Below are 27858 nucleotides of genomic sequence, written 5' to 3'. Positions count from 1 at the left end.
GCTTTTGCTAAATTAGTTTCAACTTGTTACGTTGCTATTGTAGTTGTATTATAGGTTGTATACCTTTAATCCTAGTGCTCGGGAGGCAGAGGTAGAGTTCAAGGGCAGTCTGGTCTACAGAGTAAGTTCTAGAACATCCAGGGCTACATAGAGAAACCCTGTCTTGAAAAATCAAGGGAAAAAAAAATAAATCAACAGAAAATTCAAAATATAATAAATACCTTCGTCTTTTTTAACCTAAATTTACAAATGTTTGAATTTTAAATAAAGCTGCTTTTGTGTGTATGTGTGTGTGTGTGTGTGTGTGTCTGAGTGTTCTGACTGCATGTGTCTGTGCACCTTGGGCATACCTTGTGTCCTTGAGGCCAGAAGAGGGGGTCAGGTCCCCTGGAACTGGAATTGTGGATGGTTGTGAGCCAGATATGGATCCTAGGAACTGAACTGTAGTCCTGCACAAGAGCAAGAAGTGCTCTTAACTGTTGAACTATCTCTCCAACCCCGTACAAATGTTTATCACACTGCTTTTGACTACACCTCTTTGCATTATTATTGGTGGTTCAAGGAATTGTAATCTTTTAGGTCTGGTTACATTGGTCCTCTGTCTTGGTCTTTGTTATCAAGAGTATCATGTACAACAATCCAAATATGATGTCTGTACATAATTAGTCCAACAATATAATGCTTTAACTTTTTCTTTCAACAGTCTTATCTTAAAGAAATGAAAAGCATTTAGGAGGATGATTTACCCTTGCTAGCCTTCCTTTAGTATTGCCATGGTATCATTTTCCCTTTATCTTTTGTTTTTAGACTCCAGTCATATATTTTTTTTTTTTTTTTTTTTGGTTTTTCGAGACAGGGTTTCTCTGTGGCTTTTTGAGCCTGTTCTGGAACTAGCTCTGTAGACCAGGCTGGTCTCGAACTCACAGCGATCCGCCTGCCTCTGCCTCCCGAGTGCTGGGATTAAAGGCGTGCGCCACCATCGCCCAGCTCCAGTCATATCTTGAATGAGATTTTGACATTATTCTGTAGAACTCTTTAAATATTTTATTAAGATTTATTCACTTTATTTTATATGTTTTGCCTGAATGTATGTATTATATGCACTACATGTGTGCTTGGTGGCTACAGAAGTCAGAAGAGCATTTCAGATTCTCTGGAACTGGAAATAGAGATGATTGTGAACCACTGTTTGGATGCTGGGAATCGAACCCAGATCATCTGGAAGAGCAGCCAGTGTTCTCAGCTGCTGGGCTATCCCTCCAGGTCCCTATAGAACTTTGTTGTTGTTATTATTTAAAAGTTTTTTTTCCATTTTACATATCAACCACAGTTCCCCCTCCCCACTTCATAGAACTTTTTAAAGACTTTCCCCCTCCGTCCTTCCCTGTTTTACAGATTTGTTTTTGTTTTTTTTTTAAAAATGGGTAATTTATACTGATCAGTGTAGTACTTAGTCACGCATATCCCCAGTGATGATGATATTATAATTCATTATGTGTAGTTTTCTATTTTAGAATTTTCAGTTGGTTCTGTTTTGTTTCTGTTGTTGTTTTAGGTATTGTTTATTTGTTTGCTTGGTTGATTTTTCAAGAGAGGGTTTCTCTGTGTAGCCCTATCTGTCATGGAACCCACTTTGTAGACTAGGCTGGCCTTGAACTCACGTGTTGCCTGAGGCACAATTTGGGAAAACACCCCCCCCCCTTGACTTTCAGAATTTGCTCTCTCACCTTTAGTTGCTTTTTCCTTAGAGCCTTTCTCTAGTTTTCAAGCCCTTAGAACTAGAAAGGCTGTCTAACCTTCTGACATTTCAGCAAGATGATACCACGTACAAAGGTGTCAGGATACATGCAGCATGCGTGAGACATGACTGTTGTTACTGCCCGTAGAGCTCTAACACAGATCTGTCTCTCAGCAAATAGCAGTGATAGAAGGGAGATTAGGAGCTTAGAGCTATCTTTTTAAAAAATTTATTTATCATATACATATGTGTGTGTGTCTATATATATGTATTATACTACACACATAAATTTTGTCTGTTTGTATGTCTGTGTATCATGTGCACGCTGGTGTCTGCTCTGCGTAGACTGTATGGGAATAGAGTTATAGATGATTGTGAGCCTCCATGAGTGCTCTCTTCTTGCAGGTATTATCTCATGGTCAGTGCAGTTCTCCAGAATCACACAGCCCTCACTTTTGGTTTCTGCTTATTTTATGCTGCTTTTTAATGCTTCGGGTAGCATTAATACATAGTTTAGCATTTATAATGTTATATGAGGATTGCTTTGATGAAAAGTAGCTGATTATTGCTGGAATTAAAACCTCATTACACTTTTTTAGTATTTGTTTATGTGTGTGTGTGCCCATGTGTGCACACAGGTGTCCATGGAGACCTGAAGGTGGTGTTGAATACTCTGGAGCCGGAGTTATTAGCAGTTGTAGCCCATCTGATGTGGGTGCTAGGAACTGAATTTGAGTCCTTTGGAGAAGTAGCAAGTGCTTTTAACTGCTAAGCTGTCTCTCCAGCTCCGGTACTAGTAGAATTTTCTGCTAAAAGAACTTTTTAAAAATTTTTAATTAGCTGTAAATGTCTGTGTGAAGGTATATGCACATGTGTGCTGGTACCCATAGAGGTCAAAAGAGGGTGTCTGGTTCCCTGGAGCTAGAGTTATAGGTGTTTGTGAGCCACCCAACATGGGTGCTGGGAACCGAACTCATAACTTCAGAACCATTTCTCCCAACTCCATACATTTTTTAAGGTGAATTTTTAAAGTCTGATTCTGAGGTTGTCAAGTTATACATTTCTATATCACAATGTTTCTGTTGATGGGCCTGTATAAACCTTGTCTGTTTCTTTGTTTTGTTTTTTGGGAAGGAGTCTCTCTGTGTAACCCTGGCTGTCCTAGAACTGTATAGACCAGGCTGCCTCAAACTCACAGAGATCGACCTACTTCTGCCTCCTGAGTGCTGGGATTAAAGGTGTGCATCACTACCACCTGGCCCCTTGTTTGTTTCGTTGAAGCAGAAATAATATATTTCTTTCCTTGTCCTAGGTAGGAATGGATTAAAAACCCCTCAGCCCACAAGCCAGTTTTAACTAGTCTTTGCCATTTTTGCAGCCTCTCCTCTTAAGAATAATGATGAAGGCTCATTGGACATTTATGCTGGGTTGGACAGTGCTGTTTCTGGTATGTAAATTTCATAAAACAGTCTCATTTTGTTTGGTTGGTTTGATGTGCTAGTTTTATTGTTATTGGCTCTTGGTAACTTCACAGCTCTGAAGTAATATGCCCTGTTTCTGAGATGATTACACTGAGGTAATTTCTTTCTGGCCCAAAGCTTGATCAGATCATATTAGCACACAGATTTGTTCCTCTAGGACTCAGGTTTAATTAGGCCTTGTGCAAAAATATTTCATGCCATTGAAATGGCAACTGGTGTTGTTGAATACACATGCCTGCCTATGTTCTCACAGCGAATAATGTTACCATGAGTGTCTTTAGATGTGGTGGAGTCTGGCCACCTGTCCAATTAGAGCTCCTCCACAATCAGATCTTCCAGTGCTTTGTAACAGAGACAATTACCACACTGGATTCGTTGAAACAGCCATTTTATATAATGTGGCATTCCGGCCATCATTAGTAAATTAGTGTAGGTTATATGAAATACAGGTTAGGAGAAATGTAACCCTTTGAAGTAGATGCAACATCAAGTATCCTAACACACACACACACACACACACACGGTATGTATGTGTGTGTGTGTATATATATATAAAACAACACACCATTCTTTATGCTCACTAAAGTGTTTGATAAAACTAATTAATAAAGGAATTCTAACAAATATTTTAACATAAGTTTTGTGTTTTCAGACAGTACTGCTAGATCCTGTGTGTCATTCAGAAACTGTTTAGATTTGTACGAAGAGATCCTGACTGAAGAAGGAACCGCAAAGGAAGCGACATACAATGACGTATGAGTTGTCACTGTTCCCAAGTTCTTCCTGTAGCTCCTGAAGAGGAGTCTGCAGCTTACTAGTGAACAGATAATCTGTGTTTAGAGATTAGTTCTAAAATTTTAAAACAATTTTAATGATTTATTTTTATTTTATGTATTTTGCCTGCATGTGTGTCTATGTGAGGGTGTCAGATCCCCTGGAACTGGAGTTACAGACAATTGTGAGCAACCATCATGGCTGCTCTGGAAGTGTAGCCAGTGCTCTTAACTGTTGAGCCATCTCTACAGTCCAGGAAGTAGTTCTTAAATTAACAGTATTTAAGGTAGTTTCTGTTTACTTTTACTTGTTTTTCCAAGACATACTTTCTGAATAAAAGTCTGAATTCAGTTACGATTTTATTTGACCAAACTTAAGTATATGAATGTATAAAACTTTAATAAACTATCAGTGTGATAGAACATTTGATTTTTTTCATTATTTATATTAAAGTTTTATATTACATAATGTATCTTGAGATTTATGAGACAAATTTCTTTTAACTGTATATTTGGATATTAAGGTTCAGAAGAACAATATGAAGCTTATCAAGATGTACTATCAATGGGCTGAACTTTAGAAATCAATAATGTAGGCAGGCATGGAGGCAGTTGCCTGTAATCTTAGTGCTTGGGAGGCTGAGGCAGGAGGATCAAGAGGAAAGCAGCCTGGCGTACATCTGGATACCCTGTCTGAGAAACAGTTAGAAACAACAACGAAAGTGGATATATCTGTCTAAATAGCTCATGTGTACATTGATGATTTTTTTCCCTCAGAATTTTAAATGTCATTTAAGAAACTACAATAATGCTTAAATTAGTCCTTTTGTGTTTTACAGCTGCAGATAGAATATGGCAAATGTCAGCAGCAAATGAAAGAGCTGATGAGAAGGTTTAAGGAAATACAGACACAGGTATCCTGGTTATTTCTTCCTTATTAACATTTGTTTGTGTGTGTGTGTGTGCGTGTACACGAGTAAATGGCTATGGGTGCACATGTTTGCATGTGGAAGCCAGAGATCATCCTTGGGTATTGTCCCTCAGGCACCATCTGCCTCGTCTTTTGAGACAGGACTTCTCACTGGCCTGCATCTCACCACATAGGCTAGGCCTTCTCAGTCTCGTGGATCCGACTCTCCCCACCTTCCCAGTGCTTAGATTACAGACATGTACAGCTTAGAATAACTCTATGTGACTTCTGAGTAGTCAGACTTACAGTCTCATGCTTGTATGCCTAGCTCTTTACCATCTGAACTATCTTCCCAGGCAGCCCTTTGTTAATGTTTTATTTATGAACATAAAGCCTGGGATTGATCCCCAGGACGGGCAGACATACAGATAGATGTACATACATCAATGAGTGTAGTCCTTGCTGCTTAGGAGACTGGAGTGGAAGGATCTTTTAACCTTGGGGTTGAGGACCAGCCTGGGTAGAATAGTAAGACTATCTCATTATTAAAGAAAAAAGTTATAACTAAAGTTAAAATATTAAAATGTTGGCAGTTTATATAATGCTTAAAAGCTTAATAGAAATGGCTTAGAGGTTAAGAGCCCTGGCTGCTCTTCCATAGGATCCTGGTTCAATTCCTAGCAGTCTTATGGGAGCTCTCAATTGTCTGTAACGCCAGTTCCAGGGGATCCAGCACCCTCACACAGACATACATGCAACCAAATAACAAATAACTTGATGTTGCACATTAAAAAAAAAAAGGATTAATACCCAGGTTTTATGCTACAAGGCAAATACCCTGTCACTGAAGTATACCCCTAGCCCTATTTTCTTAGTAATTAAGATGATGCAATATTGGCAGCTTATAAAGTGGTGTTTTTTGTTTTTGTTTTTGTTTTTTTTTTTTTTTTTTTTTTTTTTTAGAGATTGAACCCAAGGCCTGGGTCTCTGAACTTGTGAGCTAAACATTTAGCATCTGGCATTATTTCTGTGTGTGGTGTGTGTGTGTGTGTGTGTGTGAAAATGACATTTATTCTTTGACAATTTCATATATGTATACAGTATAATTTGATCATATCCATCCCTCTCCACTTTAAAAATATTTTTAACAATTTACTATTTTAGTAATTTCTTTATTAATGAAAGAGTTATAGGGAAATTTATTGAAAGTTAAAATGACATTGACGTAAGTGCTCTGTTTGATGGATTGATTTAGTGGTAACTTTAGTGATGGCTTAAAAGAGGGTAGTTCTCTTTTGTTTGAGATGTTCTTCCTGTGTAGCCATGGCTGACCTGGAGCTTCTATGCAGACCAGTCTGGCCCTGAATTTAATCTGCCTATCTCTTGCTCCCAAGTACTTGCACTAAAAGCGTGTACACCACACTCAACTAAAAGAGGATAGTTTTGAGGAACAAAGATTAGGATTTTTGGTGGGGGGTAGAGAAACAGTGGCACATCACAGTTGACAGTTCTTTTTGTGATTATGCTGCAAAAATAGTGAATGTCGCAGTGTTTTGTCTACTTTTTTGTAAACTTCTTTTTCTTGATTTTCCTTTGAAAGAACCAGCTCTAGATTCTGTTTGGAAACTAACATCTTTGCAGTTTTAGCTTAGTGTTAGGATAGTGCCTAACACTTCTTAGTGTTTGTTTGTTTTGTTTTGTTTTGTTTTAAGACGTGGTCTCACAATGTAGTCCTGGCTGGCCTGGAACTTCCTGTGTGGTCCAGGCTGGCTTCCAACTTGCAGAGATTCTTTCTGCCTCTGCCTCCTGAGTTCTGGGACTAAAGGTGTGCCTAGCAGATCATGTTTTAGTTATAAAAACTAAGTATTTAGTTATTAAAACTAAAACGTCAATATAGTGGTCCAGGCAGAACTTTCTGTGCTGTGTTACTGCTTTTACAGTCTGATGCTTATCTGAAGTATTTCCTATCAGGTGGGACTTTTACTGTGTTGGGTATCGTCTTAGAATCTCAGCTGCTGCATCTGAGCAATGGGAAAATAATCATTCTTAGAGAGCTCCTTCTCAGAATTACCTAAGATAAAATGTTTAATGCCTAGCATTAATTAGTATCAGCAATTAGTGGAGGGCTGAGTATGGTGACATATATAGTAATCCCCCACACATGCACTGGAGGAGAGGCGGAAGGATCAGGAGAGTTGAAGGCTATCATGAACGCTACAGCCAAGCTACCCCACAACCAGTTGTACTTTTGACAATTCTGTCTATTTTTGGTATATTAGTAGATCTTATTAATCTTTGTTTTAGAACTTGAACTTAAAAAATGAAAACCAGTCTCTTAAGAAGAATATCTCAGCACTGATCAAAACTGCCAGAGTGGAGATAAACCGTAAGGATGAAGAGATAAATCATCTTCACCAAAGGTATCACTGGGTGTCACCTATCACCATTCACATAAAGTATGGTTTTCAAAGCATGAAATGTGTATTTGAATAAATAGTTACAGTTCTACTCTGCTAATGATTTGTAGTGATAACTATGGTTACTGATGAAACATTGCCACATAGTTCCAAATACATAGTTTTCTAAATCACTGGGATCTTGCTCTAGTACTGCTTACCAGAGAAAGTCAGTGTGCATGTCTTGAGTTTTTCTGGCCATACCTATTACTGAGGTCAGGGCTGAGGAGTACCTCAGATACAGTGAAGCATGTGCCCAGAACTCCTGGAAGAAAGAAAGAAGGCTGAGCAAGTGAAGGCACTTGGAGCCTAGCCTGCTGACCTGAGATCAACCCTGAACTCCAGATGCTAGGAGAGAACCAGCTCCCACAAGTATACTGTGACCTCCACACGTGTGCTATGGCATGCTTGTGCTCCCTTCCTCCCCAAATAAGTCAACAAATTTTAAATGCAAATTTTAAAATGACAAGAAAGAAAGGGTTATCTACTAGCCTTTAGTAAGTAAGGGTTATTTACTAACTCTGAGTGGGTTTTGTTGTTAATTTTTCTCACTCTCTTCAATTCAGGGTGACATTCTGGTCCAGGGTAGTTCATATCCATATCTCCCCATCTATCCCATAGACAGAACTGAAAGAGTTGCTTAACTTGGTGCTGCCATTTCTTCCCTTTCTGTTGTATTTGTTTTGTTTTTAAGCATAGGGTGTTAACACATAACTAAGGCTGGCTTTGAATTTATTGTTCATCCCTCTGTCTCATGCCCCTGAGGCATACATTAAATTCAGGTTAGCAAGTGCCATTACCCACTGAGCTATCTTGTCAGCCCCTTTGTACTTACTGAACCCAATCCTATTTTGTCTTCACTGGTCACCAAAGCAGTTGTCATTTTGATCATCAGTTACTTGCACTAAATCCAGCAAACAGTTTCTGACTGTCCATTTAACTTTTCTTCACGTGTGCTATTTAACTCCATTACCCTCCTGCTTTGAAGCAGTCTCTCCCTATAATTAATTACATTAGTAATGTGATGGTTGTTGATTATCTTCCTGGGTGCATATTTATGTTTTGGCTGTTCCTTTGAGTCTCTCAATGATCAAGCCTTTCTTTGTCCCCTTTTTCTCTTTTTTAAATTTATTTTATTGGTGTGCTTGCTGGTGCTCAAGGATGCTAGAAGGGGACATCAGATCCCCTCGGAGCCGCGGTTTCAGACATTTGTGTGCCGCCCAATCTTGGTACTGAGATTTGAACTCTGGTCCTCAAATAGAGCAGTAATGTATTCTTAGCCAGTGAGCTGTCTTTTCACTCTACCTGTTGTGTTTCTTCATGAGGACAATCTCATAGGCTGGAGAGATGGCTCAGTGGTTGGGAGAGTGGGCTGCTCTTCCAGAAGACCTGGGTTCAGCTCCCAGCATCCATTCACATGGCAGCTCATAGCTGTCTGTAGCTCCAGTTCCAGGGGATCTGACACCCTCATACAATGCACATGAAATAAAGTTAAAGTATTTAAAATAAAGAAGTTTAAAGGAAAATACTTTTTTTTTAAAAAAAAGGAACAATATCATACATGCTAGGCCAATTTAATTTGTACTTTATCCACATGAGTCTAAAAGGGATTTTAAAATTTATTCAAAAAGTTTGTCACAAAGCCTTTTCCGTTGTTTTCTAGCTTAGTAGAAAACGGTGCTATTTATTCAGTTAGTGTACATCAAACTTGTAGGAGATGGTTGGCATTTAACTACTGGTATTAGAGTCCTTGTGAGAAGCTGCTGTCAACACCAGGACTGAGAAGTAGAACACCGCATCACTCTGCCTGTGATGTTTTACTGTCAGCCACTTCTCAAAGCCACCACTTAGGTCCCTGTGATCTGGCAGTGTGTTTCTTTCTCTTTTATTCAGATGCTGTAGCCTACCTACTCCATGCAAACCAGCAGTAATATCAGTGGCTTTGGAATGTTCTTGGGATAAAAGGTTAAATATCTTAACTTGCCCCTCAGGGCCCTCACAGTGTAGGCCCAACCGTTTCTTGGGCCTGCCTGTGTTTACTCTGCATAAGTGCCATGGCTCTTTCAGTTCTTGCATGCATCCCAAGCTTTGCATTTGTGTGTGTCCTTTTTTTACTGTGTGCAATGACTTGTCCCTTCATCCTCTAGTTTTGGCATAATAATCTTGTTTTTGTTGTTGCTGTTTGTTTTTAGTTTTATATGTATGGGTGTTTTGTCTGTCTTATGTATACCATGTGTGTGCCTGGCACGTATAGAGGCCAGAAGAGGGTGTTAGATCCCTGGGACTGGAGTTACATATGGTTGTGATAACCATCCTCAATCCAGAGGAACTGAGCCCAGAGCCTCTGGAAGAGTAACCAGTGGTCTTAGCCACTAACCCCCCTCTCCAGCCCCTAATTAACCATCTTTCTAGCAGGAGATACTTACCTGGTCTCTGTGTCAGATTTCTTTTGTGGGTTTATGTATACTTGCAGTTCTTCAAATTATGAGTGAGATTCCTTGACTAGTATCTTTTGTTTTTCCTATAATGTAAGTTTCATGAAACAGGGTTGTGTTTGCTTTGCCTTGAGCATTTTCCCAGTTGCCTTTCCCATGATATCTGGCATATTGTAGATCTTTATTTGTTAACTGACTAAAGACTGCCATTATGTGGACCATTTTGTCTTATTTAGGTGTTTAGAAAGTAAGGACAGCTGTTCATGTATTTATTAATCTAAGTCATTCCCAGTGTACCATGTATTAATGTTGGTTCCTGAATTGTTGGAGAAGTTGTATAGGTTTTTTGTTCTTGTTGTTATTTGTTTGTTTATATGTAGCCTTAATTTGGAACTCAGGTTATCCTAGAATTCACAGAGATCTTCCTGGGACTGGGACTAAAGGTGTGTGCTACAGCACCAAACTTGTAAAGGTGTGTGTGTGTATGACCTTATTAAGTTTTATGTGGCTATGTATTATTTAATAAATATCCTACCAAATATTTATACTGTGAGCTAACTAGTATTATAATAATAACTAGTTAACATTGAGTAGAAATTTAACATTTACTGAAGCAAAATTGAAATTATAACATATGACAAAAACAGAAAAGTAAACATGTGAATCCTGGGAAATGTATGATGTAAAGGTATGTTTAAAGGTGAAACTCTGAGGAAGGGTAGATGGCTCATTTGATAAAGGTGCTTGCAGCCAAGTCAGCTGTTGTGAGTTCCATCCTTGAAATCCTCATGGTGCGAAGAACCAACTTCCACATGTTGTCCTCTGACCTTTGACGTGCTTATACATGTGCGCGCGTACACACACACACTCTCTCTCTCTCTCTCTCTCTCTCTCTCATGCACTCAAGAACAAACAAACACACAAAGACAAGTAAATATGATTAAAACTTTTTTGGAGCTGGATGGTGGTGGTGCACATCATTAATCCCAGCAGAGCAGGCAGCTCTCTGTTGAGTTTGAGACTAGCCTGGTTCACAGAGTGAGTTCCAGGACGGGCTTCAAGGCTACGTAGAGAAACGCTGTTTCAAAAACAAACAAACAACAACAACAAAACTGGTAGTTCTCTATAGTCTGTGCCAGAAGCTGTGACTGGACGCTGTCTTTCAGGAGTTTGTAGTTTGATAAATGTGTGGCACATCACACATACACAGCATGTGTTTTATCGGAAAAGTCTCCAGTTCTGTGACTTTCCTTTTGCTCTTTTGAGAAACAGATCTATTAGCAAAATTTAGTTATAAAGTATTTTTCTTTTATGGTTACATGTTGTAGGAGGCTGCTTGTCTGTCCGTCCCCCCCTCCCCCTGGCAGCCAGACCCAAAATAATCACACAGAAACCATATTATTTGCAATACTGTTTGGCTAGTAGCTTAAGTGTATTTCTGGCTAACTTATATCTTTAATAACCCATCTCTATTTTTCTGTGTATTGCCATGAGGCTGTGGCTTACCCGGTAAAGTTCTGGCATCTGTCTCTGGTGGGATTACATGGCTTCTCCCGACTCTGCCTCCTTTCTCCCAGCATTCAGTTTAGTTTTCTGTTCCTACCTAAGTTCTGCCTTTGTATAGGCCAAAGCAGTTTCTTTATTCATTAACCAATAACACATAGACAGAAAGAACTCCCACACCAGTTACTGCTTATTATCACGTTTCCCCAGTTGTCTTAGAGGTATCTTCTAGTAATTGTGACTGTTGTCCCAGGTCACCAGTGCCCAAGGCAAGCTCCTCCACTCTCTGAGCTGTCATGCTGGCTCATATATTTTATCATTAAGAAAACACCAATAGGGGCTGGAGAGATGGCTCAGTGGTTAAGAGCATTGCCTGCTCTTCCAAAGGTCCTGAGTTCAATTCCCAGCAACCACATGGTGGCTCACAACCATCTGTAAAGAGGTCTGGTGCCCTCTTCTGGCCTTCAGGCATACACACAGAATTTTGTATACATAATAAATAAATAATTATTTTAAAAAAAAAAGAAAGCACCAATATAAGCCATAACAGTGGGCCTTTTGTCTCCCTTCTAAGGAATGCACCACAGTTCTGTATTTCATCTGCCACAATGATTTGCCTTATTACAGAGTTTTATATAAAACAGCAAAGTAGGATTGGGAATTGTATTGAGTTTGTTTATGTGTGTCTAGTAAGACTTTCTATTTACTCAGTGGGGTTGCTGAAGAGAAGAAAGTAAGCATACTTGTCGTAAACAATGTGTGCTATGATGATTTGGGAGTTTTGTATCTGCTGAGTCCAAAGAGAACTGGCAGGTGCTAGGATTTGAAGCAAAAGCAAGTGAGAGAGTTCCTTGTATTGTTTTTAATTCAGTGTTTTCTTGCATGCAAGTGCTTTATCACAGATCTACACCCCGAGTCCAAGTGTTTTGCTCATACTGGTCTTGCCAGCATATAAACTTGAAAAATATGTCATATGTGAGTAAAGTCTAGAATACTATTAAATATCAGTTAACTTTGCTTTTTTGCTAATTCCTTTTTCTTAATAGATTGTCTGAGTTCCCACATTTTCGAAATAACCATAAAACTGCAAGAACAAAAGATTCAAGATCCAGATCTCCCCATTTGGATGATTGTTCAAAGACTGATCATAGAGTTAAAACTGATGTTCATAAAGATGCACATCCTAACACTTCACAGCCAAACCTGGAAGAGGACGGAAAATCACATTCTGAAGCACAGAATCCTTTACACTTGCCTACTGGTATTGAGAAACATTGCACTAACAATGTCTGGTCACGTTCTCATTACCAGGGTAGTGAAGGTAACTCAAATGAGGATAATCGAAGAGGAAAGAATGGCATTAGACATAGCCATTACAGCAGAGGAACTGACCGGCCACAGAAAGAGAAAGACTTAAACAGCAGCTGTAGTGATGGTGAACGAAGGGACAAAGAGACTAATTCCAGACTCCAAGGAAACCCTGAGAAACGTGGAAGCAGTGAAACAAAGTCTGAGAGCAAAAGTTCAGAGAGTAAAAGTAGCACTGGTTTGGGATATAAAAGTGAACGCAGTACCTCTTGTTGGGAAAAAGAGCCTTCTAGAGAAAGACCACACTCTCGAGTGGAATCTCAAAATGACAAAAATCTAGAGAGACAAAATGAAAGATTACAAAGTACACACAGAAAAGAGCTTCAGTCTCAGGACAAAGCAGAGAGAAAAGGTGATGTGAAGTTTAAACCAGCAGGAGAGGACCAGGGGCACCGTGGAAGAGGGGAGCGGGCGTTCCCTCCTCATTCCAAGAATGACATGAAATATGGCTTCAGTAAATATCATCCAGAAGAGAGGAGGGGAAGGGAAGATTGTAAAAGAGAGAGAGGGATGAGCAGTCATGGCTTTCAAGATAGAAGATACTCATCTTCTCTTTCAAGCAACAGAAATAGCAAGTACCCGCACTCCAAGGAAATCAGTGTTCCACACCAGTGGGAAAATACACCTTTCAAGGCAGAAAGACATAGGACTGAGGACAGAAGGAAAAGAGAACGAGAAAACAAAGAAGAAAGTAGACATGTGAAAAGTGACAAAAAATCACCTATAGAATATTCACAAAGGACTAATAAAGAAACTAAGAAAAGCACTACTGATGTAAAGAGACAGACTGAGCCAAAACCTGGTAAAGGTGAGGGTTCTAATGATGAGGTTTCTAAAGGAACAGGGAGTAAAGAATGTGCAGTGAAAGTTGAGAATGGACCAAATGATGTAAAAAGCAAAGACTTAAAGTTAAGCTTCATGGAAAAACTGAACTTAACTCTTTCTCCTGCTAAAAAGCATCCTGTTTGTCAAGATAACCAGCATCAAGTAACTGATGTTCCCAAACCCAGTGTTCTGTGTGACTCACAGTCCTCAGAGAAGATTGCAGCAGTGGTGTGTCTTCCCTCTGTCAGTGCACTTAGTCCAGAGGAAAGCAAGTTGGAGTTAGCAGAGCCAAAGGAGGCTCTTCCAGTGACATCTCGATTCGGGATCAACACTGCAGAAAACAGCACGAAGGAAGAAAAAAGATTGTTGGTTCAATCTGTTGAGAATACTGTGCCTCAGGAAATGCTTGTGTGTGGCAAGGAAGTTTCCTTCCCAGCACCTGCAGAAATAGAACAAACAAAACCCTTGCTTCCATCAGTGGAAGTGGAAGATTCGCGTGGTGACGCAAAGGCTGCAGCTTCTGTGGTAATGGATGCATTACCAGGACATGCTTCTGAAGATTTAGGCCGAGAATTGGACACCATGGGACATAATGTCTTGAATTCTTGTGATGTTTCTGAAGGTGTAAAAGCAGCTGTAGCCAGTAAGAGCCTTCTGCAACCTTTGGCTGAAGAACCTGGCATTTCACATGTAGACTGTTTGGGAGACAGTAATCCTAAACTTGAATCTTCTCTTGACGATGTACCTGTTGTTGAGAATAAATCTTGTCCTTTGGATCCTTGTTTACCTAAAGAGACTTTTGTACCTTCACCACAGAAGACTGAGTTGATTGACCACAAAATAGAAACTGGAGAATCAAACTCAGTGTATCAAGATGATGATAACTCAGTTTTAAGCATTGACTTTAATCATCTGAGACCTATTCCAGAAGCTATCAGCCCTTTGAATAGTCCAGTGAGACCTGTAGCTAAAGTTCTTAGCATGGAGAGCCCTTGTGTGATTCCACAGTATGATAACAGTCGTAAAGGTAATTGTTTATATTACATAATCGTCTATAAGTTGTCCTTGTGTCACAGTGTAAACAGTATAAAAAAATAGGTCCTTTGGGGATTTACAAAACTATCCATTTATATTGTGTGGTTGTGTGTATGTATAAGGGGTTTGTGTGTACCAAGGAATGTTGTGGAGATCAGAGGGCAATCATGAGTTGGTACTCCAATGTACCTTTACATGGGGTCTATCTAGGGATTGAACTAAGACCACCAAGCTTTTGTGGCGAGCACCTTCATCTTAGTCTCCCCCAATTTTTAGATTTCTGTGTATGTACAAATGCCTGCATGTGTGTATGTGCACCAAGTGTGCACCTGGTGCCTGTGGGGGCCAGAAGAGGGAACTGGATCTCCTGGAACTGAAGTTAGAGGCAGCTATGAATTGTCACATGGGTGCTAAGAAATAAATCCTGGTCGTCTTCAAGAACATTAAGTTACCTTAACCACCGAGCCACCTCTCCAGCTCCTGAGCCATCTTTTCTGATAACAACAACAAAAAACATTGATGTTATTCAAATATTAATTAAAGGGCTGGAGAGATGGCTCAGCAGTTAAAAACAATGGCTGTTCTTGCAGAGGACCTGGGTTCAAGTCCCAGCCCCCACATAGTGGCTCACATGCATCTGTTACTCTAGTCCCAGGGGATCTAACACCTCTTGTGTCTTCTGAGGGACACATACAGACAGTCATACTAAAAAATAAGTAAAGTTAAAAATTGAAAAAGAACCAAATTAACTATGAGGGGCTAGAAAGATAACAGCATAAGTAAATTAAAAATAGAAGTGTATACTGAACCTTTAATGTATATTTAACAATTTCATTTTTTTTTTTTTTTTTTTTTTTTTTTTGGTTTTCGAGACAGGGTTTCTCTGTGGTTTTGGAGCCTGTCCTGGAACTAGCTCTTGTAGACCAGCAGCTCTTGTAGACCAGGCTGGTCTCGAACTCACAGAGATCCGCCTGCCTCTGCCTCCCGAGTGCTGGGATTAAAGGCGTGCGCCACCACCGCCCGGCTTAACAATTTCATTTTTTAAAAAATATTTTTAAGACTTATTTTAGTATGCGTACAATGTTTTGTCTGCATGTAGGCCTGCATGCCAGAAGAAGGCACCAGATTTCATTATAGATGGTTGTGAGCCACCATGTGGTTGCTGAGAATCGAACTCAGGACCTTGGAAGAGCAGCCAGTGCTCTTAACCTCTGAGTCATCTCTCCAGCCCAACAACTTCATTTTTTAGGCACAATATTTTGATCCTGTTTCCCCTGCCCCAAGTCCTCAGATCTTCCTCACTTCACCCACCCGACTTTATATTTTTTCTTTCCAAAAAAAAAAAAAACTCCACAAAATTGCAAAAAAAAAAAAAAGAATCAAAAATAATAAAATAAAACCAGTAAATTAAAAAATATCATAGCCAGGCGGTGGTGGTGCACACCTTCAATCCCAGCACTCAGGAGGCAGAGGCAGGTGGATCTCTGAGTTCAAGGCCAGTCTGGCCTACAGAGTAAGTTCTAAGACAGGCCCCAAAGCTACATAGAAATCCTGTGTTGAAAAACAAAACAAAACATTCACAAAGCAAATGAACCAAAAAGTCCCTCCACACAAAAGAAACCAAACCACCTATTCCTTGGCGTGGTCCCTGTCTTGGAGTATGGTTGATAACAAGTTTTAGTTCATTAAGATTTTCCCTTTGCCGTGGGTATCAATTACAAATAGCCTGATGGATGACTCCATTTTCCAGATAGAATTTAGACGATTTCTTTTTTAAAAAACATGTATTTTATATATATATATATATATATATATGTATGTATGTATGTATGTATGTATATGACTGCTCTATTCGTATGACAGAAAAGGCCATTTGATCTCATAGATATTTATGAGCCACCATGTGGTTGCTGGGAATTGTACTCAGGTCCTCTGGAACACTCAGGTCTTAAGTGGAAAAGCAGTTGGTGCTCTTAACCACTGAGCCATTTCTCCGGCCCCATAATTTAGACAATTCTTAATTCTTTCCCCCTCTGCTGCTGGGAATTGAGCCCGGGCCTCTTGTGCTAGACATGCCCTCCTGCTGAGCTCTATCCCATCTCTGCAATGCTTACAGGTTTTCTTGTGTATGTGTGTATGAAGGTAGTGTCCAAGTGTGTACATGATCATGTTTGTATACACTAGTCTAGACACCAGAGGTTGATGTGGGACGTCTTTCTCAATCACTCTACTTTTACTGTATCTCCTTGAACCCAGAGCTCACAAATTTGGCTAGTCTAGCTAAGTGAATTGCCAGAGATCTCTGTCTCTGCCTCCCAGGCACTGGGATTGCAGGTGTGCTACCATACCTATAAAGTTTTGATGTGGTGCTAGGAGCCAAAATCCAGTCCTCATGTTCAAGTGGCAAGCACTTTATTCACCAAGTTGTTTCTATACCACCTGTTTGTTTTTTTTTTGTTGTTGTTGTTTTTAGGCAAGTTTTTCCTGTATAGCCAAGGCTGGCCCTGAACTGGTGATCCTCCTGCCTTATCTTCCTGGCTATTAAAATTGTAGGTGTATGCTGCCATGCTCAGTTTTACTGTTTTTATTAAAAAGGGGAGTAATTGGACAAATTGTTTCTTTACTTCACACATACATACATACATACATGATTCTGTTATTTTGTAGTTGAATATTAGGCCCAGAACTTTGAATAGATTTCAGCTATACTTTTGTTGTTCAGAAGGCATCATCAAATAGCATAGGGGAAGTGATACTGATAAAATGAAATTAAAATTACCCAAATGATAGACTTGTCAGTTAACTGACCTTCTGGGACTTTTATTTTTCCCAGTGCTGGGAATCAAATCCAGGACTTCAGTGCATGCTAGCAAATGCTCTATCAAGTCACAACCCCAGCACCTTTTGAGTTCTTTGTAAGACAAGAAATAAAGTCTGAGTCAAGGTGGTGATGGTTCACAACTTTAATCCTAGTACTCAGGAAGCAGAGGCAGGTGGATCTCTGAGTTTGAGGCCAGTCTGGTCTACAGAGTGAGTTCCAGGACAGCCAGGATTGTTTCACAAAGAAATACTGTTTTAAAAAACAAAAAGAAAGGCCAGTGGAAATGTTTATTAAGATTTAACATTTTGCCTTTAATGGGGAAAGGTTATTAAAATAATATTTTGTAGTGTTTAAGATGAAAATGTCTAATGACTTAAGACTCAGTGGTCATGTGATTTTAATATATTCTTCTCCACAGATGAGATTCTATCCAATTCAACTCATTCTACCTTCAAGAATCAGTCTGAGCTAAATAAAGAAAATAAAAAACCAGTTCCCAAATTTGACAAATGTTCAGAAGCAGGCTCTTGTAAGAATTTGTCTTTAGATCAATTAGAAGACGGGGAAATTAGAAGTGATGATGAAAAGTCAGTAGCTCAGAAACACCTGGAAACAAGCGCAGGACCTAGAGCTTCTGCTGAGGTGCCAGCGGGGAAGAGCAGCCCAGGAAACAGGAGAAGCACTGCACATGTGCATAAGGACCACAAGCGGACTGTTGTAAAACTCCCTCAGGACAGTTTCACATCTAATAAGAGACCAAATGAATCTAGGTCCTCGGGCACTGAAAGGAAAAGTAAAGCAGTGAGCGTCTCCAGCTTGGAAAAAATTCTTCCACTTATTCTTGCACCCTCTTCTTTATGGGAGGTTATGCACATGTTACGGATGCTAGGAAAACATGTAAGGAAAAGTTACATGAAATTCAAGATGAAATTTTCATTGAGACAGTTTCATAGAATTATTGAATCAGCAATTTTGAGTTTCACATCACTAATTAAATACCTTGACTTGTCTAATATCTGTAAGTCAGTAAGCACTTTACAGAAGAATCTTTGTGAAGTTATAGAATCTAACCTTAAGCAAGTGAAGAAGAATGGCATAGTTGACCGCTTATTTGAACAGCAGCAACCAGATATGAAAAGGAAATTGTGGAAATTTGTAGATGAACAACTTGATTATTTGTTTGAAAAGCTTAAAAAAATCTTAATAAAGTTTTGTGATTCTGTAAACTTTGGAAGTGACAATAGTGAAGGAAAACTTGGAAAAAAATATAAAGAGAGAACCCAACATTCAAGTTGTCAGAAGGGGATTGTGAACAACACCAAGGAAGCACAGAGAGAAAAAGTGCAAACGTCAGAAAATACTATGAATTTTAAATCCTCAATGGGATGTGAAAAGTTTGAAGAAAAACATCAAGACCAAAGCAACACCAATAGTAGCACAGTAAAGCATGATGTCAAAAGAACTGTTAGCACTTGTCCAGGTAGTACAATGAACTCTGAATGTAAAGAACAGTTTCTGGAAGTGAACTGCCCAAGCACCCCCAAGCCAGGAAAGAATGAAGGAAATACCGTGGAAGAGGCCCATGTGTTACAGCATGCAGGTGCTAAGCCTGAGCGGAGCTTTGAGATCCTTACTGAGCAGCAGGCATCCAGCCTTACTTTTAACTTAGTGAGTGATGCACAGATGGGTGAAATATTTAAAAGTTTGCTACAAGGTTCTGATCTGTTGGACAGCAGTGTTAATGGCACTGAAAAGACAGAGTGGGAATTAAAGACTCCAGAGAAACAGTTGCTAGAGAGTCTCAAGTGTGACTCTGCACCAGCTTGTACAACAGGAGAGCTCGTTTCAGAGGGGGTGTCTCCATGCCCAAAAGTGGTCAGCGATGATAATTGGTCTTTATTGTCATCTGAAAAGGGCCCGTCTCTATCTTCAGGACTTTCACTGCCGGTTCATCCTGATGTACTTGATGAAAATTGTATGTTTGAGGTATCTTCTAACCTTCCTTTAAGCAAAGATAATGTGTACAGCTCAGAAAAGAGTAAGCCCTGCATTTCTTCCATACTCTTAGAAGATCTTGCGGTCTCTTTAACAGTACCGTCACCTCTGAAGTCAGATGGCCATTTGAGTTTCTTAAAGCCTGAAGTTTCGTCAACTTCAACCCCTGAAGAAGTTCTCAGTGCACATTTTAGTGAAGATGCTTTGCTTGAGGAAGAGGATGCATCTGAACAGGACATTCATCTCGCTCTGGAGTCTGATAACTCAAGCAGTAAGTCAAGCTGTTCATCATGGACAAGCCGGTCTGTTGCTCCAGGCTTTCAGTACCACCCTAATTTGCCTATGCATGCCGTCATAATGGAAAAGTCCAATGATCATTTCATTGTGAAAATACGGCGAGCAGCACCATCTACTTCCCCTAGCCTTAAACATGGCGTGGTACCTGAGGAGTCATTGACATCTTTGCCTAGAACTGAAAAAGACGCTGATGCGGCACCAGAGAAAGAACCCACTCCACTTCAGAATACAGTTCTTAAGTCTGTTGAGGACTTGGAAAATTCTGACGGGAATGTTGATAATAGCAAACCAACTCATGAAGAGCCAAACTCTATTGTACAAACACAGGTTCCAGATATATATGAATTTCTTAAAGATGCCTCAAGTAAGGTAGAGCATTGTGATCAAGGAGTTGATGATTGTTTCAAGTTGCATCAAGTATGGGAACCAAAAGTTTCTGAGAACCTTCAAGGATTGCCTTCAGTGGAAAAAATCCCACGCTCTGTTAATGATCATCTTCCTAATATACACATAGACCTAACAAAAGATCCAGCCACTGAGACTAAAAACTTGGGGGATCTCATGGAAGTAACAGTTTTAAATATTGACCACTTGGAATGTTCTGGAACCAACTTAGATCAAGATTCACAGATAATTGGTGGTTCTTTACAGCCTGATACTATAGATGCTTTTATTGATTTGACACATGATACTTCAAACGAGGGAAAAAATGAAGGTAATGAACCTGTGTCAGCTGGTGAAGACTTGGAATGCCAGGTGATCTGTATAGATGAGGAGAACCACAAAGAAGCAAAAATGGGAAGGACAAGCAGTCCTGTAGAACGCTTTGTTGAAGAAACTTGTATTGATTTGACCCCAGAGTCTCCTGGCTCATGTGAAATAAAGAGACTTCCTTTAAAACCAGAGCCACCATTAAACCTGGATTGTGTAGAGTTGCCTGGGACTCTGGGTAATGTTCACAAGAAGAGAAAAAACAGTCCTGGGCTAAATCATTCATCTCAGAAAAAACAAAGAAGGGAAACAGACTTAACCAGTAATGAAAAGACCAAGAGACTTCCTCAGAATTGTGATGGAAATGGGGATGCTCACAGAAAGCAAGCCAGCAAGAAGAGGGAGCCTGCGGTAGATGACACCACACCCTTGTCATCAGAGGCCAGCCCAGGGGCGAAGGCTTCAGCAACAGCACTTGCTACTTTTCCAGCAAGCCTTTCTGCAAAGAATGTTATCAAAAAGAAGGGAGAAATTATTGTTTCATGGACAAGGTAATATTTTTCAGAAATGTTTTAAATCATTAGAAATTTTTGAGAAGTTGTCAGTCTGTAATCTGTCATTTCCTGAGAATTCTGTTGCATCCTAAATAAGGAGCATGATGAATTGATTACTTTAGAAGTGGCCAACATGGGACTGGAGGCCTGGCTCAGTGGTTAAGAACACTTGCTCTCACATAGGACTTGACTTTGGTTCCTAGGCCCACATCAGGTGTCTCACAACTCCAGTTCCAGGTGAACCAATGTCTGTCTGTGTCTCTCTCTCTCTCTCTCTCTCTCTCTCTCTCTCACACACACACACACACACACACACACACAATTTAAAAAAGAAAAATGGCCAAAGTTAGTTGACAATGTATTTTGGAGTACAATGTAGCTGTGGTGTAAAACAATCTAAATAATAGCTTTTATCCAGAGGTGTGAATGTCCCCTCTTAATAGAGCTACTTATTGTGGGCTTTATTTCTTTTAGTTGGGATGTGATTTGTTTTGGTTTTGAGACATAAACTCACTCTGTAACCCTAAGTGGTCTGGAACCCATCCAGCTGCCTCTTTTTCTAAGTACTGTGATTAAAGATATGAGCTACCACATGCTGACTGGTTCGCTTTTGGATTAGGCCTCACTGTAGCACATACTGGTCTCAAACTCAGGATCCCCCTGCCTCAGCTTCCTGGGTATGAAGATAAGTCTCCACAGTGGTTTTTTTTTTAATAGTTTTATATACTTGTATTTCATGTGCACTAGTGTTTTGCCTGCATGTGTGTCTGTGTAAGCGTGTCAGATCCCCTCAACAGGAGGTACAGTTAATGAACTGTTCTGGGGTTGCTGGGAATTAAATTAACCTGGGTCCTCTGGAGGAGCATCCAGTGCTCTTAACCGCTGAACCACCTCTCCAGTCCTGGTTTCATTACTTTTAGCTCCCCTTTTTCTATTAAAAAATTCTTTCACTTGGAAGTAAATTCTTATAAACACCATTTAGAAAGGAGTGACAGACGTAAAAGTCGTGAAAGAAGAAGTAGGGTGCGTAATCGATGTTTCTAAGCTTTTATTATAGGGTGCGTAATCGATGTTTCTAAGCTTTTATTATAGGGTGCATAATCGATGTTTCTAAGCTTTTATTATAGGGTGCGTAATCGATGTTTCTAAGCTGTCGTAAACAGAATGGACTTGGAGGCTTATGTGACCTTTTAAAGAATCCGGCATGCGTTCTTTGGTGTGGCTTACCACATCTTTAATCCTATCCCTCAGGTAGAGAGTTTGGTCTCCATAGAGAATTCCAGGCTAGCTAGAGCTGTGTAGAGAAGACCCAGTCTCAAGAAAGGAAAAAAAAATTAGATTTTTTTCTTTTTGGTAACATCTCAACTAAATAAGTTTTTTGTAGTTTTAATATATAATTTAAATTTTTAAAATTTATTTTCTGTGTAGAGAAATAAGTTGGGTGGAAGCATGACTGAGGCAAATGTTCTCCGTCAGTCACCAGGACCTAGTTTGTGTCCTGACCAGGTCTAAAGGATAAGGAGGAGGGGCAAATTGCAATTTTTTTGGAGCCTTTGCAATAGAAAATTTGGGAAATACGAACTCAAAGAGTAAAATAATGTGTAGTTATATATCGTTGATAGCATTGCTTGTTTTGGCATATATGTACTTTTATTATAGATCTTACTGAAAATGGTGTTTCTGTTGAATGCTATGAAGACAGTGGGATTTATTGCCTTTCTCTATAAACATATAAAGCTAAATAACAACCTTTCCCCCTCAGAAATGATGACCGAGAAATTTTAATAGAGTGTCAGAAAAGAATGCCATCCCTGAAAACATTCACATATTTAGCTGTGAAGCTGAATAAAAATCCAAATCAGGTAATTATTCAGATTTTACATTTTATTATTATCAAAGATGTTGTTGATTGACTTACTTCGATTTATTAATTTTTTTTACTTAGTTTTGTGCTGGGGATTAAATGCATGCTGGGCAAGAACTCTACTATTGATCTCTATTCCCAGCCCCAAATTTAAATTACTAAAACACAAAGATATTTATTTGGCTTTCTTAAAAATATTGCTTCCTGTAGTACTGTTAGTTTTGTGATTGTATAAGAAATGATTAAAAATGATCTGGATTCCCCCTTCCGTCTATATTTTTTTTCAAGGAACTAGATAGTAATGTTTCTTTATTAAATAAGATTTAGTATTGAGAATTAAAGCAAAAGGTGTGACAGAGAGACAGACAGACAGAAAAACAGACAGACTGATTGACTTTGACTAGGAGACTTGAGTAGCCTAGACTTGTCTTGAATTTACTGTGGAGCCAAGGATGATCTTGAATTTTAGATCTTTCGTCCTCTACCTCAAGATTCCTGGGATTACAAGCATGCACCACCATGCCTAGTCTGTGTATTGCTGGGGATTGAATTCCAGCCTTCTATGTGCTAGGCAGCATTCTCTGTTAAATAAAATATGTTCCCATCTCTGAAGATGTTTTATTTTTCTAAGCATTATTTTATCTCCATTATTTATGATAATTGTGTATTGTTTGTATATGTTTTATGAAAGTATTCATCAAAACTTTAAAAAATGAGTATATTTCTAATAGTTTTTAATTTTTCAGGTTTCAGAGAGGTTCCAGCAGCTGAAGAAGCTCTTTGAGAAGTCAAAATGCAGGTAGTAGTAGGTTCATCACAGGAAGCTAATGCTGTAAGTGCTGGGTCCTGTCTTTGTGCATGTCACAACCTTAGTCACTGGAAGTCTCAGGGTGGGTGTAGAAAATGATTACAACAGCTAATGTCTCCTTACCTGCAGAGCTCTTGTAGTGATCACCAGTGAACGCCAGATCAGTATGGCTGGCTCTTCAGCTTAGTGTTTGCAGATAAGTCATTAATTGCTGAAATCCAGTAATAAAATGTGTTTTAATTAATGAATTATCAGTAGTGCTGGGGATCAAACTCGGTGCCTTGTGCTTATCTACCACTAAGCTATACCCCAGCCCAAAACATTTTCCTATAGAAGAAGAATAAGAAACATAGCAATTTTTCACAACCATTGAATACATTATATAATCTGCTCTCTGTCTGTCTGTCTGTCTGTTTCTCTCAGAGGGTCTCACTATGTAAGGCCATTTACCCTTGGTCTAGCTGTGCAAATCAGCCTGGCCTTGAATGCAGAGATCTGCCTGCCTCTGCTTTCTGAGTTGGGAATTGAAGATGTGTGCCACCGTACCTGGACTCAGTTTTTTTCTCTTTTCAAATGTATTTGGATATTTTGCCTGCTTGTATATATGTGTATTACGTGTGTACCTGCTGCCTGAGGAGGCCAGAAGAGGGTGTTAGATCCTCTGGAATTGGAGTTATGAGCTACCATTTGAGTTCTAGGAATCCATTCTGCATCTTCTAAAAGAGCAGCCAAATTTTGTTCTTTTAAAGACAGGGTCTCTCTTTTTAACCCTGGCTGTCCTATAATTTATTATGTAGACCAAGCTGGCCTGATTCTCACAGTGATTCTCCTGGCTATACCTCTGGAGAACTGGGATTAAAACCTGACTTAGCAAATACTGTTAACAACTGAGCCATCTCTTCAGCCCTCAAGCCTCACATATTTTGTCCTTTTTTCTTTTTAGATTCATTTTATCTTTAATTATGTATATGCTTGTGTGTCTGTGCTTGTGTTTATACATGAGTGCCAGTGTCCTTGGAGGCCAGAAGTGTCATAATCCTCTAGATTTGGAATTAGAGGTGGTTGTAAACTATCCAATGTTAGTGCTAGGAAATGAACTGGAGTCTCTACAAGAGCAGTAGATGCTCTTAACTAATGAGCCAGCTCTCCATTTCCTATATTTTGGATTTTTATGGAAGGAAAAATATTATAATATTTAATGTATCATTGTATTTTTCACTTATCTTGTTACCAAAATTAATTGATTGCAAATATCAAATTTTAATGCTAAATAAGGTGGTATATCCTTGAGATTCTAGCACTTGGGAAGCCGAGGCAGGATGCTCAAGTTTGAGGTCACTCTGAGCTACATAATAAGTTCAATGCCAGCTTGAGCTACAGTGTAGTGCTGTCTCAAAAGCATCTCAAAAAAAAATTCGAAATTGGATTAAACTTGAGTTAAATCTAAATGGATATCATATTGGTGAGTAGGTAGGTAAAGGCACTTACTGCCAAGATTGAGACCAGAGTTTGCTCCGCAGACCCCTCTCGGGAGAAGGAGAAAACCGGCTCCTATAAGTTGTCTTCTGAGCCTGACACGTGTGCTATTGCATACATGCCCCACCTTCTCCTCCTGCACAAAAAAGCCATATTTCTATATAGATCTTATGTGAAGGGCTTAAATAGTTTTCAGTTATCTGTCTATTTCTAGCCTATTATTTTTTTAGTTTGAATCATCAATTTTTAGTCCCTACTATGTCTGATATTCAAATATCCATTTTCTTTGAAAACAATTGATTTTCTAGTGAGATTTTCAAAAGATAATAGTTTATTATGAAATTAAGTTTCTATTTGTATAGTTTAGAATATAAGACACTATAGAACTTTCAAGCAGTAGTATAAAACATGCAATGACATTGCTGTCTGTAACTCCAGTTCTCAGGGATCTGACACCCTCACACCAATGCACATAAAATATAGTTAAAATAATAAATGATTTTAAAAAACGGGCATACCAGAAACCCCTCAGGCATAGTGGGGTACATTTTTAATCCCAGCACTCGGAGGCAGAGGCAGGTAGATCTCTGTGTGTTCAAGGCATATCTGGTGTACAGAGTGAGTTTCAGAACAGCCAGGGCTACACAGAGAAACCCAGTTTTGAAAATGAAGAACCCAATTATAATGTCAGTATTTTCTTCCATTACAGATGAGTTGCTGGATTTCACGGCGTTTCATTAATATTTCTTCTACACAGAAGCTATGAGTCCTCGTGTTTTAAATGAGGAACTAGGTGGAAGTTGTCTCAACTTTGATGACTAGATGGTCATCTACATTTTTTTTACTTACCTAGTCATCGTGCTTGACTTATTCAGATCAACAGTCTGATTCACTTACCTGTTACTGGTCAAAATATTTATTTTTAATCACTAAAATTTATCAAAATGAAAGAATAAAAGCAACAGGGATGACATACTGAAACCTTAGTTTTGATATTAGATGAAATAACTTTAGATTAAAAAATTTTGTAGCATTTTAAACGTAATGACTTTCACCTTTCTATTCAATTTTGTTTTTATAATTGTCTCTCATTTTGGAAAATTGTGAAATAATTTAAATAGCATATATGTATATATGTATAATTATTATGTTGTAAAATATTATGAATGTATGTGTCTTTGTATATGTATTCACATAAATGGCTTTGCTAGCCAAGGGTTTTTTTTATCTGTATGAAACATTTTGTATAAACTCTGCTTTCAGTAACAGTCATGTATAATAAAAACATATAAAGTCCTGTTTTATTTTTACTAGAATGCTTCTTTTATTGTGTTTAGGTAATTCTGAAGTGGGTAATACTCCAAGGGAGATGGGGAACTATTTGAAGTGTTTTGGGATGAGAGTGTAACTGGCTCATTTTCTGTGCGTGGGTTCATTAGATTCTGTTGCCATCACCTGCTTTCTTGCATCATGTATTGATATTGTGAACCCTGCCTCTCCTGCAGATGTGCTCACAGATAGAATTCAGTCAACACAAAAAGTGTCAGTTTAGAGAAAACTGGTGTTGATTCATCCTGGATGCCCCCTTCTAGTCTCATGAAAGTGGTGGATTATAATCTACTCCCTAGACTCCAAAGTGGTGCCTTCCACATAGAACTTTCTGCTAAAATGTTCACAAGGGAAGTCCTACCTTAAAAGATTGCTTGATAGATGAGAAACTTGAATAATAAACTGTCTTTGTAGTGTGAGAGCTTGGCCCCTTCTCTGAATATCCAACATAACTAGAGGCCTGGTTGCAGATCATTCTCCAGTGCATGTCATCCCCTCCCACCAGCCAGGTAAATGAATTCATAAAGTAAAATGATTGCAAAGAGATGGTACTGGTTCAAAAGAAAATAACAAACCAGACTAAAGAAGTCCTTTGGAATTTCAATGAAGTTAAATAGTGAAAGGAGAGACTTTGAGGTAAGAATGATAAATAGGATAATGCTACATTTGAAACACTAAAAAATGGGGACTGGAGAGGTGACTTGAGTGTTAAAAGCATTCACTTACTTGTCTTAGGGTTACCATTCACTGATCAGACACCATGACCAGAGCAAATTGGGGACTAAGTTCCATGAACAGTTCATCTAAAGCAGTTAGGGCAGGAACTCAAAGTGGAGGCAGGAGCTGATGTAGAGGCCAGGAAGGCTTTTTTATTTATTGGCTTGTTCCTCATGTCTTGTTCAGTCTGCTCTGGGCTTGGACCACAATAGGCTGCGCCCTCCAGTATGAATCACTAACTTAAAAAATGCCCTACAGGCTTCCTGTCAGCCAATCATAATAGAGTTAAGGTCTCAGTGAGATTCCTTCCTTCTGCTCAGATACTCTGGCAGGTTTCAAGTTGACATACAGCTAGTCAGGACATTGCTCTTGTAGAGGACCCCGTTATGGGTTCCAGCACTTGACTGCTCATGAGCTGGGTGCACACCTTTAGTCCCAGAACTCAGGAGGCAGAGGCAGGCACATCTGTGTGAGCTCAAGGTTAGACAGAAACTCTATCAAAGAAAGAAAGAAAGAGAAAGAAAGAAAGAGAAAGAAAGGAAGGAAGGAAGGAAGGAAAACAACATGACTGGTCAAGACTACCTGTCATTTCAACTCTAGGGGACCCAGGCTCTTTTCTAGCCCCTATTGACTTCTGTGTATGTATGTTCACCTAAACTCAGGCAAGTCTATATGGATACACTTTTAATAGCATTTGGGAGGCAGAGTCAGGTGGATCTCTAAATTTGAGCCCAGTCTGGTGTACAAATCAAGTTTCAGAAC

General features: G+C 39.2%; 1 protein-coding gene across 5 annotated transcripts in view; it reads left to right on the top strand.

Moving 5' to 3' along the window:
* The window catches only part of Casp8ap2 (caspase 8 associated protein 2), a 38445-nt gene extending 12102 nt beyond the window's left edge, over window positions 1–26343 (top strand). For 3 of the 5 annotated variants that reach the window (XM_041667607.1, XM_041667608.1, XM_041667609.1), the window contains exons 3-11: window positions 3117–3185; window positions 3872–3972; window positions 4832–4906; window positions 7207–7322; window positions 12343–14516; window positions 17764–20899; window positions 22665–22764; window positions 23513–23598; window positions 25760–26343. In XM_041667607.1, coding sequence (XP_041523541.1) covers window positions 3117–3185; window positions 3872–3972; window positions 4832–4906; window positions 7207–7322; window positions 12343–14516; window positions 17764–20899; window positions 22665–22764; window positions 23513–23569 — 5828 coding nt within the window. In that variant the 3' untranslated portion in view covers window positions 23570–23598; window positions 25760–26343. Of the gene's footprint in view, window positions 1–3116; window positions 3186–3871; window positions 4280–4831; window positions 4907–7206; window positions 7323–12342; window positions 14517–17763; window positions 20900–22664; window positions 22765–23512; window positions 23599–25759 lie in introns of those variants that run through there. The other 2 variants (XM_041667610.1, XM_041667611.1) reach the window with 2 other exon arrangements.
* Window positions 26344–27858: the final 1515 nt, after the last annotated feature.

Source organism: Microtus oregoni, unplaced genomic scaffold (genome assembly GCF_018167655.1).
Source record: "Microtus oregoni isolate MIOR12 unplaced genomic scaffold, Mior012 000017F_ref0000208, whole genome shotgun sequence".
NCBI lineage: Eukaryota > Metazoa > Chordata > Mammalia > Rodentia > Cricetidae > Microtus > Microtus oregoni.
This window is presented reverse-complemented; position numbering and strand designations above follow the sequence as displayed.